We start from the raw sequence: 19263 nt of genomic DNA, 5'->3' as shown, positions 1-19263 counted from the left end.
TGCAGTCTTTGAGGTATTCTTAGGTCACCCTAAATAACTTAGTCTTCTTCCTTCATGGGTCATATGGGATGAATTAGAGCTATAAAACTCTAGTTTTCCTGTCACTAGTAGTATTCATTGCTGAGTTGTATGAGATTTACAGATGTTTCACTTGTTTGGGTTTTTTTAAATGAAATCTTTCACTAAACATATATGGATGATAATATACTGTGGACATAAGAAAAAATAATGAAACTTAGAAACTCTCCAATCATACGTGGGAAAATAAAAGCGTGGTTCTAATATTTTGTCACTGTGATTCATTTTTATTGAAAATATATTCTCAGTTTTAAGTCTTCTTTGCATGTTTATTTGCATTTTAAAAAATGTTGTTTAAAATAAATTGCTGTGAGTTTAGGAACTTCAAAAATTGAATGCGAGAGAAAAGGAGCACTTTTGAGGTACCTGCATTCTCATTACAACAAAAAAAAAGAGCGAAGGAACACAGAGGAAAACTGTTTCTGTTTTTGTCCTGTCAAGGCATATATGTGTCATGATAAGTATGCCTGCATGGAACAAATGATAGATAAATATACAGGCCAGTTTCTGCTCTCAAGTGAACCCTTCATAAATAACCAAGTAATTTTCTTAAGCTGCAGAATGGAACGATGTGGTTCAGACATAGATAAGGATGGATTGTCTCTATATGGAAATGACGGGACATCCAAGCTCTGTATCACCTGGCACTAAAAGATAAAAAATGATAATATTCTGCTATCCTTTGTAATATATTTTGAGATCTTATATAGTGCTTTCCAGGAATAATTACTATTGTACCTTATTTAAGGAGAATGTACAATTTTTCAGTGGAATGCTGTATTTGTGTTGTGATACGGAGTCAAAATGTTTGTCTTCAGACACATGAAATTTCTACATACAGAAAAGGTATTTTAATTTTCTAGTGTGGACAGATTGATGGTAACTAACTTACAAGAGCAGATTATTTCAGGGCTGTCGGTAGCCTTAGGATCTTATGTCCTGTCACCTTAGCAAACTGCTCAGAGCGGCGTGCTCTCTAGTGATCATCTAACCTAGTGAAATAGTAGCAATTTGACATCGCTTCCATTTATGCCTTCCCAGCTGCTACTTGGGTTCATCCATCTCTGACCAATCTCTGCTGGTTGGGTCTAAAAAAATTAGTCCTAGTAAGCTTACTTGAGACTCTCTAAAAAAGCTTTGAAGTAGTTTTTCAGTAACACGGCTTGCAGTTTCAGAGTAGATGACAGCAGAGTATGATGGCAGCAAATTTTATGATGACATAGATGGCAGCAAAGTTTACTGATACTCATTTGAACTGATACACCGAACTTATTGATGGCTTTACCACTTGTGGGCAATGTGGTCATCCCAAATGCATGGAAATTAATTTTCATATTTTATCACTGAGTATTTTTCGTGTGCGTGTATTTTTTTATAACAATATTTTCAGTGTATCAAGTTTATTCTTTTACTTGAACTAAAATTAAAATATGTAGACCTTCTTTGTCCAGGATAACCAAAAACATATTTTTAACAAAAAAAGGCTAATGAGTTTAGAATAACAAACTTGGGCTTTGTATGAAGTATCATTTCCTAAGAGTAAGAATAATTCACAGTAAAATTATGGTACATAAATTGTGTCATGGAAAAGGCCTGGTACTTAAACAATTTGTCTCTGTAGAATTTGCTGTTGAATACAGTCTTGCAATAGTTATTGTATACTGTAGAGAAAGTTGACAAGATGATCTAATAGGTTTTCTAACCTCTAATATGATACTTCGCCTGAAAAGGCAAGTCACACTATTTTTAGAAGTGAGCTGCTTTCGTAGTTGCCAGCGATCTTGGCAGTGATTTCCATTACCATGTGATCTTTAAACTCTACAAAATCTGCATTTCTCTTTTGAATTTTAGATACCATACCGGGGAGACAGTGCATGTCCTCCTGCTTCTTTCTTCTTAGACAGTTTGGTAATGTCCTGATGTACCTCAACTCAGTCAAGGTTAGTAGTATTATTTAGCATTGGTAGTACTCCAGTGCATGGAATTGCTACTTATGGAATTACACTGTACTGTGTGAGACACTATATAAACATAAAAAGATACAGAAACAACAGTAACAACAAAACACAGGAACAACAGTGGGATATAAGTGGTCAATACAGCAAATAGATCAAAATGTAAAGAAGCAGTTTATAAGATAGCAATATGCAGCATGGTGGGCATGATGGTCTCATTACATTTGCAATTTAACCATTATCAGACTGCCTGGTGGAATCACAGAAGGTGAGGAAGATAATTAAAGGAAGATAATAAAAAAAAAAAAGTGGGCAGCATGGAGGAAAAAACCCAAATGTTTTCTTAGGACTTATCAAATGAGTGATGAAGATTATTGTCACTTGTTAATAATCAGGGACAACATTTTAATGAACAAGACTATGTAAATAAGATAGGACATGAAGGACTCTGAAATTAATAATGCTTATATTTTACAGGGAAAGCAGTCACTGAATGGCTAAGATAGAGCAGCATTACCGAAGCAGTAAGCTAAGAATATTATTTTTGCAGAAGTAGTCTGAGTGGTACTCTCCAGGCAATGTTGCGTTTTTCAAAGTAAGAGAAGGAGTTTGCAGTTATCGTAATGCCCCAACATCAGATTACCAGTATTCAATGGACAAAATTGATATTACTTACAGATATCCAGTTACAAGTCGGATGTGAGGAAAAAAAGAGAGGCTGGAGTGTGATTATAGTGTTAAGTGATTAGTCTTGTCCCAGTGATTTGAAACTAGAGTTGTAAGAACTCTATATTTACTAGGAAGAGGAACAAAAATCTATAAAGAAATTATTAGGGAGATATAGAAGTTAGGCACAATTACAGTGTTCTCAGGAGGGTGAGATCTAAAGAAAAACATGTGGTTGTAATGGTGCCAAAAGCAGCCGATGGGTGAAAAATTATGAAGGTGTAGTGGTTTTAAACTTTGTCTGGAAAGAGGTCATTGAAGAAATTCCAAATGGCTGTAGCCAGTGGAATGGCTCCACAGTAGTGGAATGAACAGACACCCCACCACCACACCCCCCCTAAATTACAGTGTGTGTGTAATTGAAGAAAAGGAGAGCTAGAAACTAACAGTGAGATTTGTTTTGCCTAACTTGAGCCATCTAAAAGTCAGGTTTCTAGTTATAACTGATCATCTGGCCTCAGCTTGTAGCCAGCGGGGGCAGATAATAATTTCCAGAGGAGAATTCATCCTTTGTATTTCTTAAACGTATCTTAGAATGGAATGAGTCGCCCCATAGAAATGTCCAGCTCTTTCCATTTCCTTTAAAAAGTTCTTAAACAACTAGTTCGAACATGAAAAAGTTAAATGCAATTACCACCTCTAAGGTATATGGGAAAGCTTAGAAATAAAAGAGAAGAGTGGTATCTGGGGTGGCAAATGGATTTGTCATTAATATTGAAAGTAAGGCTAGTGTTTGTAAAGGAAAGAGCCAGAAATGAACAAGACACTAAACAGAAATTAAGAGGGTAAAAGTGGGCAATAGAGTGACTGGAGGATAGGTCAGAGTCCTGAGGCAAGAGAAGTGCCACAGGGAGGAGATTGAGACAATTCTGCTTCAGTGAGGGTATAAAGGGAAGCGTTGCAGGAAGGGTTAGAAAGAAAACCTGAAGGGAGAAGGAAGAGCACAGAGTACTCGATGTTATTTTCTTAAGATGTTAGTAGGAGCCCATGCAGAGGGAAATATAGGTGAGGAATAGATCTAATGTTTAAAAACTGTCAGGAGGGAGGCAGAAATAGTGAAATAGTGACAGGTACAGGTATGCAAGCTTTCAGTCCTGCTATATTTATCAACTGGAAGAAGAAGTGTTCTTACCTTGTCAGATTTGGGAGGAATGATTTTATTATGTGTGCATGGGAGAGGGGAAGGGTTATCTGACTGCTTGTTTGGGTGTTTGGTTTGGTTTGGTTTTAAAAACTGAGCTGTTTTGCTGAAAGCATGTAGAACAACTGTCACACATAACATATGTATGTGGATCTCGGCTCGCAAGCTGGACTCGTCCACATATATATGCCTTTGGCATCAGAAACCATATATCTGTTTTGATAAATGTGTTTGACTGGACACATATTTAGGCAAAGATAATGAATATTTTTTAAAAATATTCCATAGGTTTTCACAGTTGTAATGTGAATGCATTTATAGATTGATTGCCTTTCATTGCACAGCGGTGTACGCTTATTTGAAATACTGGCCACTACACCCTCCAACGTGGAAAGAAATGTCATTCAGAAGATAATTAGAAACTGAAATATTGTCTTAAGAGATTTAGAAGATAGATATTATTTGCTATAGAGGGAAGTTAAGAAAATAAAATGATACAAAATGAGGATTAGAATAAACAAGGTAGATTTAAAACCTCCATTTTTATTAGGAGAGGCTGAAAACAAGATACAGCTTGCTGGAATTGCAACAAATTCACAATGTCTTTTCTAAGAAATGCGTTTTCTCTCCCCCAAAACGCAGCTGGTTTATTGAACAACTTGTAGTAGTTCAAGGTAGGGTTGAGGTTGCGAGTTTGGAGGGTTTTATAGATTGTATCTAGTGAGCTGCAAAATGATCAAGCTTAAGTAAGGTATGTATTTGTTAAATTCTTGAAGGAAATCACGAATAGTGGTAATTTGAGATGTAATGCAGTTGATAAATAGCAAGCACTAAGGACAGAACTTTTCTGCTGATTACCACTTTCCTTGCGTGGTCCTTTTGAAGTAGTTGATCATTCTCAACACTTTTTAGCTGAGACTAGCCACTGCTCAGATTTACTTAGGTCATTCCCCTTCTCTTCAGGTCACAGGGATGCAAATAATTCTTCCTGTACCATGTTACAGGCAACGTTTAGGTGACTTTACGGTCACCTTTGTGTTTCATTCACAGAATAAACTTCAGTAGAATCTCTGCAGCTCTTTAGCTGTGCACTCTGTGAAGACTGCTTGCACGATATTCTCTCAGGAAACATCACCTTCATTCATGATTGATTAAAACCACTTCAGGCATGAGACCATCTCAAAGGACACCTTATTATAAATGTACTGCCAGCTGCCCTGAGGGTGACGTTATATCACTGAGGATCAGCTGAGAAGATAAGCTAATTCAGCCTCAGCCGAGTTCTGGCCACAACGAATGCTTCATAGTTCAACTGGGTGTCTGAGCATCTCATTGAGACGGGCATCACTCAGAGCACAGTTAGTTTTATGAAAAGATGGAAGACCACTAAAAAGGCCACAAAAGAGTGAAGTCCAGTACCTGTAATGCGGTTTAAAATAAATAAATAAATAAATAACATCTAGCTGCTGCGGATGTGTTGCACTATCAGCGGCACTAGCTCATTTCTACTGGTTTGGTTTTTGCAGCAGGTCTGGTCTCTAGCACTAATACAGCCAGGACAGAACGACAAAGTTTTTGAGTTTGGTTGGTGACAGAATTTCTTTTCCATTTTAATTCAAAAATACAGCTATTTGAACAGAAAAAAACTGTTCATGCAGTAGAACTAGCATCTTGCTCACCAGCTTTGCTTAACCTGGGGCTTGTGCTGATTCACACGAAACTCTCATTGAGGAAGAATACAGTAAAGTGTTGTAATTCTCATATGGTGAAACCAGTTAGTTCAGCCTAAGGGTACTGAAATGTTTTCACAAACTGAGCTTAAGATTCAGTTGATTGGTTCATCCCCATGTTTTCACACAATTTGCTATATTGGCCAGTTTTTGGGCCCTAACATAGACTATTGGGGTGAAACCTAGACATGGGCAAATGGAGGCAACCCCTCACCTCTTCTGTCAAGGCAGTAGCTTGATGTGTATGGGTGGACTAGATCAGTACCTGTTGTTGACTGCCTGTGACAGGAACGGGAGGAGGTTCCTCAAGTGTTTCTACATCATGAAAGAAGACAGAGAGCACTGGGAAAGGGTTTTGCCCCTTGCTTCCCGTATCTTTTATATAGTCCCAACTGTGCTTTTTACCTCCTCTTCACTTTTTAATGGGGGAACAAAAGTTTGATCTTCCTACGCAAGTTCTGTTCCTTTTATAGATGTTATATAAGGAAAAACCTTTCCTCTTCCACACACCCTGCTGTCATACACCCAGGAAGACTTTTCTTACAGTAATTATAGTGGATAAACCACCCTGATTTTTCCTCATGGTCTTTCATAAGCACTGCACCTCCCCTTGGCAGGGATCCTCAATCCCATCCACGCTTGTAGCTGTGGTGTTGTGTTCCACCTCACCTCTACTGGATCTACCAGTGCAGCAGTGGGGGATGGTGATGAATGTAGAACACAGCTGACTTTTGGTCATCTGCGTTACACTTCAATCTGGGCATCTGACCATGATCAAATCTAAGCTATTTGGGTCAAACCCAAATATCAGACTAACCTGTACCTAGAGTTGTATTTCCTGCTTTGGCCCATGCAGCCTCTCAGAAAAGATGCACGATGCTAACCTAATCTGCCATTAACCAGGTGTGCCCAGTCTACAATTAAGAGAGAAAAACTTAGTGTTGCACTTCAGATAGAGAGAAGGGTGCCTGTGAGCAAGGCTTGAGCTCAAGGAGGAGCTTTCGCATGGTGTGCTGCCTGGCCGCAGCGGGGGACTGTGGCTGCACCTGCATCATGTGATCCAGTGTCTCAGACTAGCATCTGTCGCATAACCAGATCCACAGGATCTCTTTTTCATCCTTGAGAAGCCTTGGAAAAACAAACTGTTCATCTCCTTAAGCCATTAGGGAGTCAACTGCCTATTTACCTCCCTAGTGGTGAAATAAGTGCTTGGGAGGTGAAAGACACCATGGCAGCGCAGCATGCCTCCGCATGCCCCAAGTGAAAATTATACCCACAAAAACTGCCACTGCAATTTAAAGCTTGGAGAGTGCTCCAGATCTCTCATGGTTAATACTGTGGAATGTTCCAGTCGTGTTTGTAGTCACGAATGTAGGATGGAAAGCCAGTCCATAATTTTCTACCCACTGTTTATAAATGTCATATGTTCATAAAGTGGGCTTTTCTTTTTCCTTCACATTGTCTTGATATACTCTGACTCATATTTAGAGAGGGGATATTTTTAATGTTATTATATCATGGGAGGAGGGATTTTTTGTTTTATTTATTTGTGTTTCGTCTGTGTGGCTTATTTTCCAGAGTTACTTCTACAATGATGACACTTTTAACTTCAACTATGCCCAAGCCAAAGCTGCCATGGGCAATTTTAGTGAGGCTGAAGAGGTATGTATTTCCTCTCTTTAAAAAACAACAATGGAAACATTTCCCACATACTCCTCTCTTTCCTTCCTTTTTTGTCCCTCCAGATCTTCGTGTTGGTTGATGTGGGGTGGAACATCATCTTCCACTTCTTAGAGGAACTGAAACTCTCAGTGAACATTATTCAGAAAATATTATCTTGCTAATCTTGTAAAGTGAGGTATATGGGGAGTCATGCTGCTTGTGCTGCATCACAAGAGTGCTTGCAGCTATCTCTAATTGATCAAAGAATGCCCTCTTAATCAGATTTCGTAGGCTTTGTCTGGGATCCCAGGCAGTCTTTTTGTTCAGACTGACTAGGGCATGCTGAGTAAAAGACACGGAATAGTTAAGAGCTTTTAGGTGTCCCTAGAAATTTGTGTTTAAAAAAAAATTCTTCCTCTGGGAGATGTGGGAGGAAAAGAGGAAGTGCTCGCTATCTTATTCAGCAGCATCCACATGCAGCTGGAAGAGATTAACTTCTACACACAGCATTTTTTGTGTCTATGTGCAGTAGAAACTTAATTACAACTAAAATATGCAAAAGCAAATAGCTATTATGAAGATGGAAGCAACATTTTCCACAAGATCAGAAAGAAGACAAGCCAGGAAAAAGAAATAAAACAAAAAAACCACCCCCATAATCTAAAGTGAATTATATAGGTTTGGTTGCTCTGGTGTTTTGTTTTGTTTTTTTAGCTTTGGGTTTGTTTGTTTGTGTTCGCTTCTTTTTTCTTGTCCCTCTAACTTTTTAGCTCTTCAGGTTTCTTAACAACAGAGCCCACCCCCCCGCTTTTTTTTTTCCCTTCCTCCTGACTCCACCCCCCAGCACCCACCTCCTTAATTTATGTGACCTGAAATTTCATCTCTATTTAAGAAAAACATCCAAGACTGTCAGGCAAAGTGGATATGTATTTCAATTCATCCAGTCTTAGTTAGTTTATTGAAAATGCAGGTGAGTAACTCAAAACTATGATAGAAGGCTACGCTGATGAAGAAGATAATGCTATAAGCAAGTTCTAGCTGCAGTCAGGTGACAAAGAAACACAAAGGTGGAAACTGCTGTTAATCCACATTTTTCCTCTTATGTTCTTACAAATGATTCACTCTAAACTTGTGTTATGTAGCTGATGCATTTAAATAACAGGATTATGTAATTAAATTGATTAGTCTATCCTAATGTCTGATCTTTGCCTGTGATGACACTTTCATATGAAGATCACCCTTCCCCAGTGTCTCATAAACTTGTAATATCTCTATGTATAGCACTTATTAACTTATTAAAAAGCTTACCTCCCTGGACATAATGAAATAAAACCTATGATAAAGTGCTACTGGTAATGCTGCACTTTTTTTTCCCCACCCCTAAAATTAGGGGGTCGGCAATGTTTAGCGAATTAAAATCTCAGTAATTTGTGGAACTCACTGTTCCAGTGCATAGATCTGCTCCTATAAAGGTATTTTGAGTTTTGCCAGTAGCATCCTAGTATACTTACAATTATACCTGCAGAGAGGCATAAATAGCTTTTTTTTCCTGTAAATAAAGCCAGAGTACATTTTAAAATGTGTAACTTCCCCCCCCACATCCACATTCCACTATGTAGAATGTAATAAACCTGGATTTGTACAGTAAGTTACAAAAGATCAATGTTTTGCCTTGGAACTGTACTGAAACCAAAATGGTTAGAAGTGGCTTATTGCTGACCTGGAATGATCTCTGACATGTATGGGGAGGAAAGGCTCCTATAGATGTGAAACTTCTGGTATTTCAAGAAGATGCTAATGTAATTGCTTGCATTGCTTTCTAAACAAACACATTCCAACCAGCTTTTCCCACAGGCCCAGGGCTCCTTTGTGCCGTTTGCCTTGCATGGCCGCCCACTGGCGCTGGTTCAGAGCAGGCTGCGCCCTCCGCACGGCTCCACAAACGTTTGGCAGCCGCAGAGGCCCTCGATAAGCAGCAGGGCCCTGTTTGAACCTCCCACCCACCCAGGGACCCAGAGAGGTGCCCCTGCACTGCACTCACATACCCTCCCTCTTCTCATGAAGCAGTTGCTCGGTGTGGTTTAAGCCTCAGCTGCGTGTTGAAGCAAGGCAGGTCTGCCTTCATTTTGTTTAAAAGTACATGCATGTGTAATCTTCTGTTTTCCTTGTTCCTGCAGGTGTTCCTTTTGATCCAGAGTGAGAAGATAAAGAAAGATTTTGTTTACCTTAGCTGGCTAGCTCGCTGCTGTGAGTCACTTTACCCTCAACGTTGCAGAATACAGATCCTCCTCTATTGCATCAGTCTTGGCAATCCACTTCCTTAATTGAATGTAATGTTGTAAGTGGATTCAGGACTGTGAAAGTGAAAAGCTGATTGCACTAGTTATAGCGTGGGTCGTTATTGCACTTTTCATACATCTGGCTTTAGTGAACAATTACTGCTTCAGTGCAGTGCTGTTATGGTTCTGGCAACGCAGCTTTGTCCTAACCAATGAAGCTTTTTCTTCTCAATAGTCTACTCAATTGCTTGAGTGAAGATTTTGTGTCTTAAAAGACTGAGTTACAACTCTAAAATGTTCAGAGTAAAACAAAATAAAATCATCCATACTGGGTCAGGCCCAAGGGTCTGTCTAACTCCAAGAGCAGCCAATGTCAGATGTCTAGGGAAGAGAAGAATCAGGCAAGCATATGTGGTATTTTTCTTTCTACCACGTTGTTCTTCACGTTGTCCAAACTCCTGTGCCTGAGGGATGTCCTTTATAATCACCAGCATGCTTTATTCTTTCGTAAACCATTCTTCTCTTGAAACCAGAAAATTTTGCTGTGTTTAACATTCTACGGCAAATTTTATTTAGTATTTCCAAGTCAGTTTTTAAAACATTGCAGACTACACCTCAGTATAGATACAGATGTAGCACCACATGCAAAATAGTATAGGGGTGAGCTTTTCTGACCACTCAAGTCTGAGACTCCCCAGGCTAATTTGTTTTCTTTACAATGCCTCAATATAAAAATATTCTCTTATCAAACAATTTTCAGTAGTTGTACTTGGAATGTAAATATTTATGTTTTGGTACACTATATCACGTCACAGATGCGGTCAACATCGCCAATGTGAGCTTTCCAGGCAGGCATGTCACACCTACGGATGCTTATCTATTACTCTGTTTTTAGGATATGCCAGTTTATTTCCTTTTTCATTAAGCCGCAGTACCTGGTTGTGTTTGAGTATTTTATATAGGAATGTTTTATATGAATTTTTTTGATGGGAAAATTTCCATTGCAAAGGGAAATCATATTTGTTCAGTAGGCAGTGTTCATCCCTTTGATTCTGTGCTATAGTAGTTCTTCGGCATACATCTGGGAATCTAGAGCTCTTTAAAGGTCCTATTTGTATATAAGAGAGAGAATCAACACCACGTTATCAATTAAAAATGTTCTGGCTCTTTCGTAGGAGTTGCTATTTATTCTTGACTGTGCCTTTTGCCATTCTGAATTTCTGCAGGAGTTTCAGTAGAGCTGCTGTGTTCTTTTGTATCTGTCTTAAAATTTTGGTTTTTTTCATTCCCAAACAGCTGGTAGAATTCTTTGCAGAAACAAATGTTCAGTGATGAGTATAGTTATCTTTTTGTGTCAAGTATGTAAATTACTATTAGATCCTTCTGGATAAAAGCTGCTGTAGAAATTACAAAGCATTGTAATATATTCATGTCAGAGTATGATTAGGTATTGAATCGTAAACAATTCAATGCCGAAATATTTCCAGAGGACAGAAAGTACCAGAGATGCATCTTTTTGGATGCTAGATAGTATTTCTTTGTTTAATATTGTCATACTATTTATACCAAATTCTTCTTGAAGAGAAGGTTAAAAAACCATCGAATTGGCACAGTACTCCCTTTCCCTAGATAGATAGGTTGATATTTGGAAATTAAGGCCTGTTTTTTTGCCACTGCATATGGTGTCTGGAGCTGATGAAGGCAAAATCTGATTTGATGTCTTGTTGCCTCCTAAATGAGAAGTGTCTATAAATCCTGTAATTTGGTGTTACGTGTTTATTGTTGATATTGCCACCCATTCTACCTGCAACATCTTTATTGGCACAGCGGGCACAGATATAATAAGCTAAACAGTCCCTCTTTTGAAAAGAGTGGTCCATGTGGTCCAGAGTACTCTATGAGCAGCTGGCTGTTCACACATGGACCACTCTTGTGCTCTGTGAGTAGCTGGTAAGACTTGGAAAAGAAAGGAATACTTAATTTCATTTTTTTCCCCAGTACTCAAATGAGTCAGGAATGACCAATATCCACCTCAGATTCAACAGAATGGGTTCTTATCTCCAGATAATCAAATTTTAGAATTCTTTGTGTTCAAACACCCTGGTAGAATTTCCACTAGCTGAGATGAAAGATTCTGATTCTTTTATTTCCAATTGTGTATAGCAGTCATGTTTAAAGTTAAAGGCCAATGAAAAATTGTAGTCACGTAGGCAAACTTAAAACCAGCACCAAACCTCAGGAATTTGAAAATATTTTTTTTCTAGTAGATGCATAATGACAAGTTTTGTTATGCTTGGAGGTGCTTCACCCCCGCTTTGGTTTGCTACAATTCATGGGATTTGAATGTTTAGATTGAGGTGGGCTCCAAGTATTAGAGACCTCAGTTCAGTGCCAATTTATTTTTTTCTGTGTGTAAGAACACATAATCCTAAATCTCGCTGTCTAAATGGATTGCCACAGTTCATTGTCCTGCATAAAATAACTTCTCTAATGCTTTCCATTCTAATTCTTAATTACATCTGAAATCATGAGACTTGTGCTTATTGCTGTATCTGTGAAATGTAAATGGATGTGCAGTGGCATCTACATGGCAGATGCAAATGCCATAATCATTCCTCTTGACATTGGTATTCTCTGATGAATTGCTGTTATCCCTAGTAAGGCAGAAGATAAGGACAAGGTGCCCTTCCCAACCTCATGCTCACAGGCTGAGGCATTAATTTACCTTAAGTAAAGAAATTTAGGAACATTTATCCACCTGCCATTGAGTATTGTGTGTAGCATATTCTTTGCACCATCCCAGCTTGTTGTTGTTATTGCAGATATTATGAATAAGAAACCACAGTTGGCCTGGAAGCTCTACCTGAAGATGGAGACCTCAGGGGAGTCCTTTAACCTTTTGCAGCTCATTGCAAATGATTGCTACAAAGTGAGTCTTCTCTTTAGAACTTGGTGTATGGCATAATAATTCAGTGATTGTACCAACAGCTTTTTTTTGATACTTTCCATCATTGTCGTCACAAGTGAACTTTCTTTTATAATGTTGGGATGTCTAATAACATAGATGAGTTGGCCAGGATTAGTCAGTATTTTGACCTACAGGCCTTCTTGGTTGACAAGCCACTGATTAAAATGTTGGTAAATTACTGCATGCTTGAGCTATCAATAACGATAACAGTTTCTGCTCCTACTGGGGATTCGTTGTTGGTAGAAATGACAAGAAACTTTGAAGAAAAAAAAATCTAGCAAAGATTCAGCAAAAGCCTCATGCTACATTTTTTTCCGGGACAGTGTTATTTTTTCCTTAGAGCTTGTAATGGCAATGGGAGATACTCCTTTGTTCACCATAAGGAAATGGAAAGAGAATTCCCACAACTACTATTCTATCTGCCCAAGTCGGGCAAAGAGACACTGTGTATGTGTAGTCATTAGGCATAAAACTACTCAGAAAAAATGGTGACCTTAACTGCCTACTGCAGGACCTGTGCTAATACATAGTAGTTCTTTTGAGTCTTTTCTAGAGCAGTCTTTTAAAGAGATGAGGTTAGGCTAAGCTCGCTAAAGTTTTTAAAAGTCAAGCTAGGCAAGACAACGTCCACTTTAGTAGGTACGCTCTGGGCATTTTAGAACAAGTTAAAATATATTCTACCTTATTTGTACTAAGCTTCTAGATCGTGTTTAATAGTTCTGGTGCTCTGTGCTAATACGCTGCTGGCACACCTCCAAATTCTAGCTTATATAAAGCTATGTTAATAGTGAAGAGATCTTGGGAAGCTGATAACAACTCTGCCTAAATTCCTAACATCTGAATCTTCAAAAGGTGTCTGTACACAGTGAGATTTAGCTCTGATTCAAGTTTTTTTGCTGTTCTGCAAAGCATGGGAAGAAAACACAAGAGCTTCAGCTGCAGGATGGATGTAGAGGCATATAATGAAAACCTGTTTAAGAGGATTGTAAATGGCACTATAGGAGAAAGAAAAATTGGTCCTAAGCAAGATTTCATTAGACACTGCTGGGGTGCCGTATCCAGCATCTTCTCTGCCATCTACAAAGGTGATTGCACTGCATCAGGACCTGGAGGAGTAGCAGCTCAGTGACAGGAGAAAAGGATGTTCTTTTGAAAAGTGTCATGGTGAGACACAGGCCGTCCACTTTTCGGAATGTATTGGCCAGAGCCAGAAGGTAGACTGAAGATATTTAGGAAGCAACCATTTTAGATTTAATTTAAATTAAATATAGAATATAAAGACATTGTAATTTTGTGATGGTTGAAATCTAATAGTTCACTGTTTTAAGAAGGCAGATGGGAGAAGAAGAGCAGAACACAGGTAACAGGGGTAAAGCTCATGGAGCTGGTTCAGTGGAGCCTAATGCAAGTGAACACACAAGAGCCTGCAGCTATTAGCACAGGCGTATTAGAGATACAGTGACCAAATTTGCCATCTCAAAGGGAAGACAGTAAACTGAGTCCTTATGGAAAACCTCCCAGTGATTCTCAGTTTGGTCCAAAGAGCAGCAATATCCACACGCTATCTGTAACATTCTTTTTTGCTGTTTTCCTTCATCTGACAAAGTAACATGTGCTCAAAATCCTGACAAGCACATAACTGAAAGTCAGAAAACCTACCTTGTGATCTCAAAAGCATTCTTCTACAACTGAGCAAATTATCTCTCCCACATCTTTCAAGTATTCAATCCACCATCTCACCCTAAAAGTCTTGTTGCTCAAGCAAGTGGCTGTGCCTCTGGTGTTTCCCGTAGCCGCAATTCATGAAAGCAAGTTGACAATCAGACTTTATGTAAAATCTCTCTCTAGACCATTTTAAGTCTCGCTTAAATCAGTTGATTGCTTTACCTAAGTTCTCCTCAAAACTTTATTGTACTCTAGAGGAGAAGCAGCTTCACGCTTTGGATTTATCTAGAGCTCTTAAAAACTGCGCTTACAGGACTAAATTTTTCAGCCTAATTATGTGTCCACATATGGCCATAAATGACAGCTCCAAAGACCAAGGAATTCTGTGCAAAAATGATTACTATAGTGTTACAACTTTTCTTTCTACACTACCAGCTATTTGTACCTCTTCCACTAAATGGCAAGGTCCATATTTGAGTTTATGTAGCATTTTCCAGTTGTTTCTGAAACATTGTATGGTATTGGAGGTCCAGAGGCAGCACCATAGCTGTAAATTAAGGCAGTTGCACTGAGCTTTACACAACAGAATGCTGACAACATGGATGGAGTGAGGTCAACAGTGTCCTCAGAACAGGTGTAGCTGGATGTCCCAATGCTATGCTGATAGAAGTTGTTCAGTGAGGGAGATGGGATGCAGGGCTTCTGGCTAATTTCTTGCTGCTTTTCATGGAATGGCCCATCTTACCCATACAGGGAACAGCATTCACTTGGGGTGAAGCATTTCCTGCTGTTATGTCAGATAGAAGGAGGACATTAAACAGGTATTTGCTTAACAGAACTAGATCAGATGCCAGTTTGGAGAGATCAGTATTCAATTTTTCCTTTTTAGCTGATATATCTGATACTATTTATACTCACTGTCTTTACTCCCATCCATTTAATTGCTTGCCAGTGACCTGTGGCTAAAATCACCATTTACGTGAAGAAAGGGAATTCCTACTCATTCTGCAGTACCTGTGTTTCTCTAACATTAACAAACATCGCTACCACAGCCTGTACTTTTTCCTCAGCAGGTACAGGCTTCCAGCCACCAAAGGATGAGAGGTTGTGCCCAGTCTTCTTTCTGTGCTCTCTCGGGGGAAGATGTAGCCACAAACAATATTGCTGCTAGTCAGGCTTGCCCAGGCGAAGAACACTCACAGTCATAGATAAGGTCCACATGAGTTACGCTGACTTCAAAAGCCACAGTTACTGTAGTCACTCATTTCACACTGACTGCTGCCAACCAGCTTGCTTCTTGTTCCCATTTACAAGTAGAGGACCTAAGACAGAAAAGATAGGATGCATAGTGGATTTTCCTATGCTCAGGAAAACTTTGGATGATAGAGTCATTGAATCTTACTTTGTACTGTACTGTAACAGTGAATAAAAAAAATTTAGCTCAAAGTTATAATAAACCCAAAAGACATCAAAATATGTCTCTGTGACCATCTCTAGATGAGGAAAAGTGATTCCATTTTCAAATGTTTTGGCTAGTTCCAAGTTGATATTCTATCAAGGACTTTACTATAGTTGGCACAACACTAGATAGGGCACCTCATAACAAAGAAGTTCTGTAAACCAGTGACATCTGTATATGATCAAAACAACAGTCCTGACCATTGCCAAGTTCACAGTGCAGTTTGTCTATAACATGTTCAAAGATGTAGACCAGTAATGTTATACCATCTGTTTCCCTACGTAGAACTGAAATGTGCCTGTTCTGTGTCACTTGCTGCCTGCAGAACAACAGGAAAATGCACGTTGCTTCTATGACTTACTGCTGATTTCAGAAAGCTGAGTTCAAAATGTTTAATTCCCTTCTGAAAGGTGGTTATAAAGTCAGGAATAATGTTTCACTTTTTGTGCAGATGCATCAGTTTTACTATTCAGCCAAAGCGTTTGATGTTCTGGAGAGACTGGACAGTAATCCTGAACATTGGGAAGGCAAGAGAGGTGCTTGTGTGGGAGTCTTTCAAATGATCTTAGCTGGCCGAGAAGCAAAGTGAGTATTCTGTGTTGTATCTGCATTTATTTTGCTTTTTCTGTTGCCAGTTAGCTGTAAGCCAGAAGCATAATCTTAGCTTTAGGACTACAAATCCTCTTCCAATTCTTTATTGACCTTTCAGAGGATACTCTGGCCAGTGGTTCCATATGCAGTGTACAATTTGAAGTGTATCTTAGGCACCAACAGTTACAGAATACACGGTGGATAATAACAGCAAATGCTATGAACTAACTAAAGGAAAACAAAATACATGAGTCATTATACTAGGAAGACCTAGGTTATAGATGTAGTATGTTCATGAACTGAGGGAAAAGAACCTCATTTCATGATGATGGCATAAGAATGGAAAACTGCCCCATGACATTTTAAGGTTCTTAGAGCAAAACTAAGGAAACAATTACTCAGTGCTGTACGAAGGACACATTTTCTAAACAATGAGTAGATGAGACTGTGTTTTCACTGAAAATTGCTTTCTGAAGGCACTGCCCCTGTCAGACAAATATAATTACTTGATGGAATCTTAAAGGAAATTATCTGTGTTACTGATAATTTTGCTTTTGGCCCATTTCACTGGATGGGAGAATGAGCAAGAGTAGTGAGGCTGTATTTAAGAACTGTTCCCTCGTGAATATTCTGCTGTGATGCCAGATGGCCATCCACCCCTGGCCAAAGTTGCTGTTTCGTACATGACTGGTAGGTGTATATCTTGGCTTCTGCACCTTCCTTGCGTTCCCTTCTCTGCTGGCATCATCTCATTAACTACTGCACCCTTCAAGTGTCCTTTTAGCGATTACTGCAGTAGATGCAGTAAAATACACATAGCTTGTTTTTCAATATATATATATGAGTTCTTGCTGTAAAGGAGCTGACAAACTGCAGCCTCATACTGGTTTGTCGTATTGGTAATGTTCATTTCCATGTTATTTGTATTTATGTGTAAGGTGCTTTGGCAGCATTAAGCTAGATGTTGCCGTACCGAAGAATAGCAAGTAGCGTTAGAAAAAAAAGTTTGTTTTGTTCTGGGGAACTATGTTGCAAGAGTAAGGATTTATATATAAATACAAAAACATGCACACACTAAACACCAAACTAATTACATTAACTAATTACATTTTTCTGATTTTTTTTTTCTTTAATTTTTCTCCTTGTTACAATTGTGTACAAGGGTTTTTTGTTTGTTTGGGGGGGGAAGCTGGGATCTAATCTGCTGTGCTTTTTTACCTGTTCTGCTCTATGAATGGACCTCTCTGTCTAGAACCCATGTTTTGCAAAATAGTTTGGATTTGGGTAGTTGTTTATTGTATCAGTTGGGTCTCACCCTCATTTAAATCTTTGCTTTTCATCTTTGTAGAGAGACTCTGCGGGAAGTGCTGCATCTTCTGAAGAGCACTGGTAATTCTCAAGTAGAATACATTGTCCGCATCATGAAAAAGTGGGCCAAGGAGAACCGAGTCCCTGTTTAAGTCAGTGCCACAAAATTAACCGGGTCAGTTACTGGTTGGGGGGGGCTGTAAGATGTGGGTCTTGGTTTCTCCTGTGCATTCTGGGTGTCTCCTTCCTTGCAGGACTTTAGACTATCAAGCAGGTTGGCCCAGCTGAGCAGCAGCGTAGTGCAGTGAGATGACAAAACATTCAGCAAGTATTTTGTTTTTCATTAAAGCTTTATTAGTACCTTTTCTATTGCACCACCCTCTATTCCTCATTCAAAGTTTCTCATTGTTTTAGTCATAATTCAAACTGTCCACAAGTCAAAGTGCTCCTCAGATCTTCCCTAGATTTCTCAACACAGTTACTGGAGTGCTCTGTGGGGTTTTTTTTCAGCAAGTCTTCTGGGCTCTGGAGAAGAATCATTTGTTAAATGGCTGAGACAAATCTACTTCAGCAAGAGGTGGAGTGTGGCAAATAGAGGGAATGACGGTGACAACCGAAAGCCAGTAGTAGGGTATCAGAAAATACATGAAGACTTCTATATGTTAACTGTCTGGGGTAAAATACAAACCGTATTCTGAGCACTGTCCTTTTCTGGATAAATCTCAATGACTAATAGCTTCATCTCTTATTTTTGTCTATAAGGATTGTTTTCTCTCTTACCGTTAATTCTGAAGATGAGAGTTAATCAACCTAAAATGCTGAGCTACAAAGTAGCTTATTTGCTTTCTAGGTTGGAAGCAAAGCATGACGGTACCGTCTTTTTCAGAACACGGAGATTTGACTGACTGTATTGTTCAATCTTGCTTTGAGTTCTGATGCTCAAAACGTTTGTTCATGTTAATTTAATTTGTGTGAGTAATCCGTTTAGTTTAGCACTCTGACAGATAAAGGGACTGGATGTTTTAAATAATTTTCTTTAGCATTTACCACCCTAGTTGGCAATGTATTTGTTATGCTTTTGGATTTATTATACTCTCCTGTTTTGTTAGGAAAACAGTTCAGGGAATACATAATTCTAAAATAAGGCAACAGTTGTAACATAGAAATGTATTATGTTTTTCAGCAAAAAACATTTGTATATTATTTTTCGAAGGAAAATTTACAATTTGTAAATTTGTAAAATACTTATGAAGTATTTTTTTATCTTTTGAGGAAAAAAAATCAAAATATTGTATTCTCTACTGTCTGTGCTCTAATTAAAGCTCTTAACTGTATCTACACTTGAACGTCTTGTTGGTCTGTGTTGCTTCATAGTGAAGAAATTGAAATAGTATGTTCATTTTGCTGTGGAAGAGGGCAGATTTGTGCCCGGTCATTAAATGGATGTTCAGTAATCAGCCAAAGGCAAGTAAATGGCCTTGATCCTGATTTTGTGGTGTTTTGATACTGAAAATAAGGAAGCTGGGTGTATAAGGAACAAATAAACTTTTTTTTTGGCCATATAGCATGTCAGTATCTTAACTGCTTTAAGCAAAAACTGTGGGTATCATCATTCAGGTATCTAGAGGTACACTGGTAGTTGTGGCTACTTGCATTTACATATATTTATATCTAGAAAACTGATCCATCATACTAGCAACA

The 19263-nt window shown here is 38.7% G+C and overlaps 1 protein-coding gene across 1 annotated transcript in view; it reads left to right on the top strand.

Moving 5' to 3' along the window:
* IFT56 (intraflagellar transport 56) overlaps positions 1 to 18702 on the top strand; it is a 47696-nt gene extending 28994 nt beyond the window's left edge. The window contains exons 13-18 of the mRNA XM_065640966.1: positions 1930 to 2018; positions 7209 to 7292; positions 9470 to 9539; positions 12394 to 12500; positions 16115 to 16248; positions 17603 to 18702. Coding sequence (XP_065497038.1) covers positions 1930 to 2018; positions 7209 to 7292; positions 9470 to 9539; positions 12394 to 12500; positions 16115 to 16248; positions 17603 to 17714 — 596 coding nt within the window. The 3' untranslated portion in view covers positions 17715 to 18702. The remainder of the gene's footprint in view (positions 1 to 1929; positions 2019 to 7208; positions 7293 to 9469; positions 9540 to 12393; positions 12501 to 16114; positions 16249 to 17602) is intronic.
* The last annotated feature ends 561 nt before the right edge of the window (positions 18703 to 19263 follow it).

Source organism: Caloenas nicobarica, chromosome 1 (assembly GCF_036013445.1).
Source record: "Caloenas nicobarica isolate bCalNic1 chromosome 1, bCalNic1.hap1, whole genome shotgun sequence".
NCBI classification, from domain to species: Eukaryota; Metazoa; Chordata; class Aves; order Columbiformes; family Columbidae; genus Caloenas; species Caloenas nicobarica.
The sequence above is the reverse complement of the archived record's forward strand: the minus strand, read 5'-3'. Positions and strand labels throughout refer to the sequence as shown.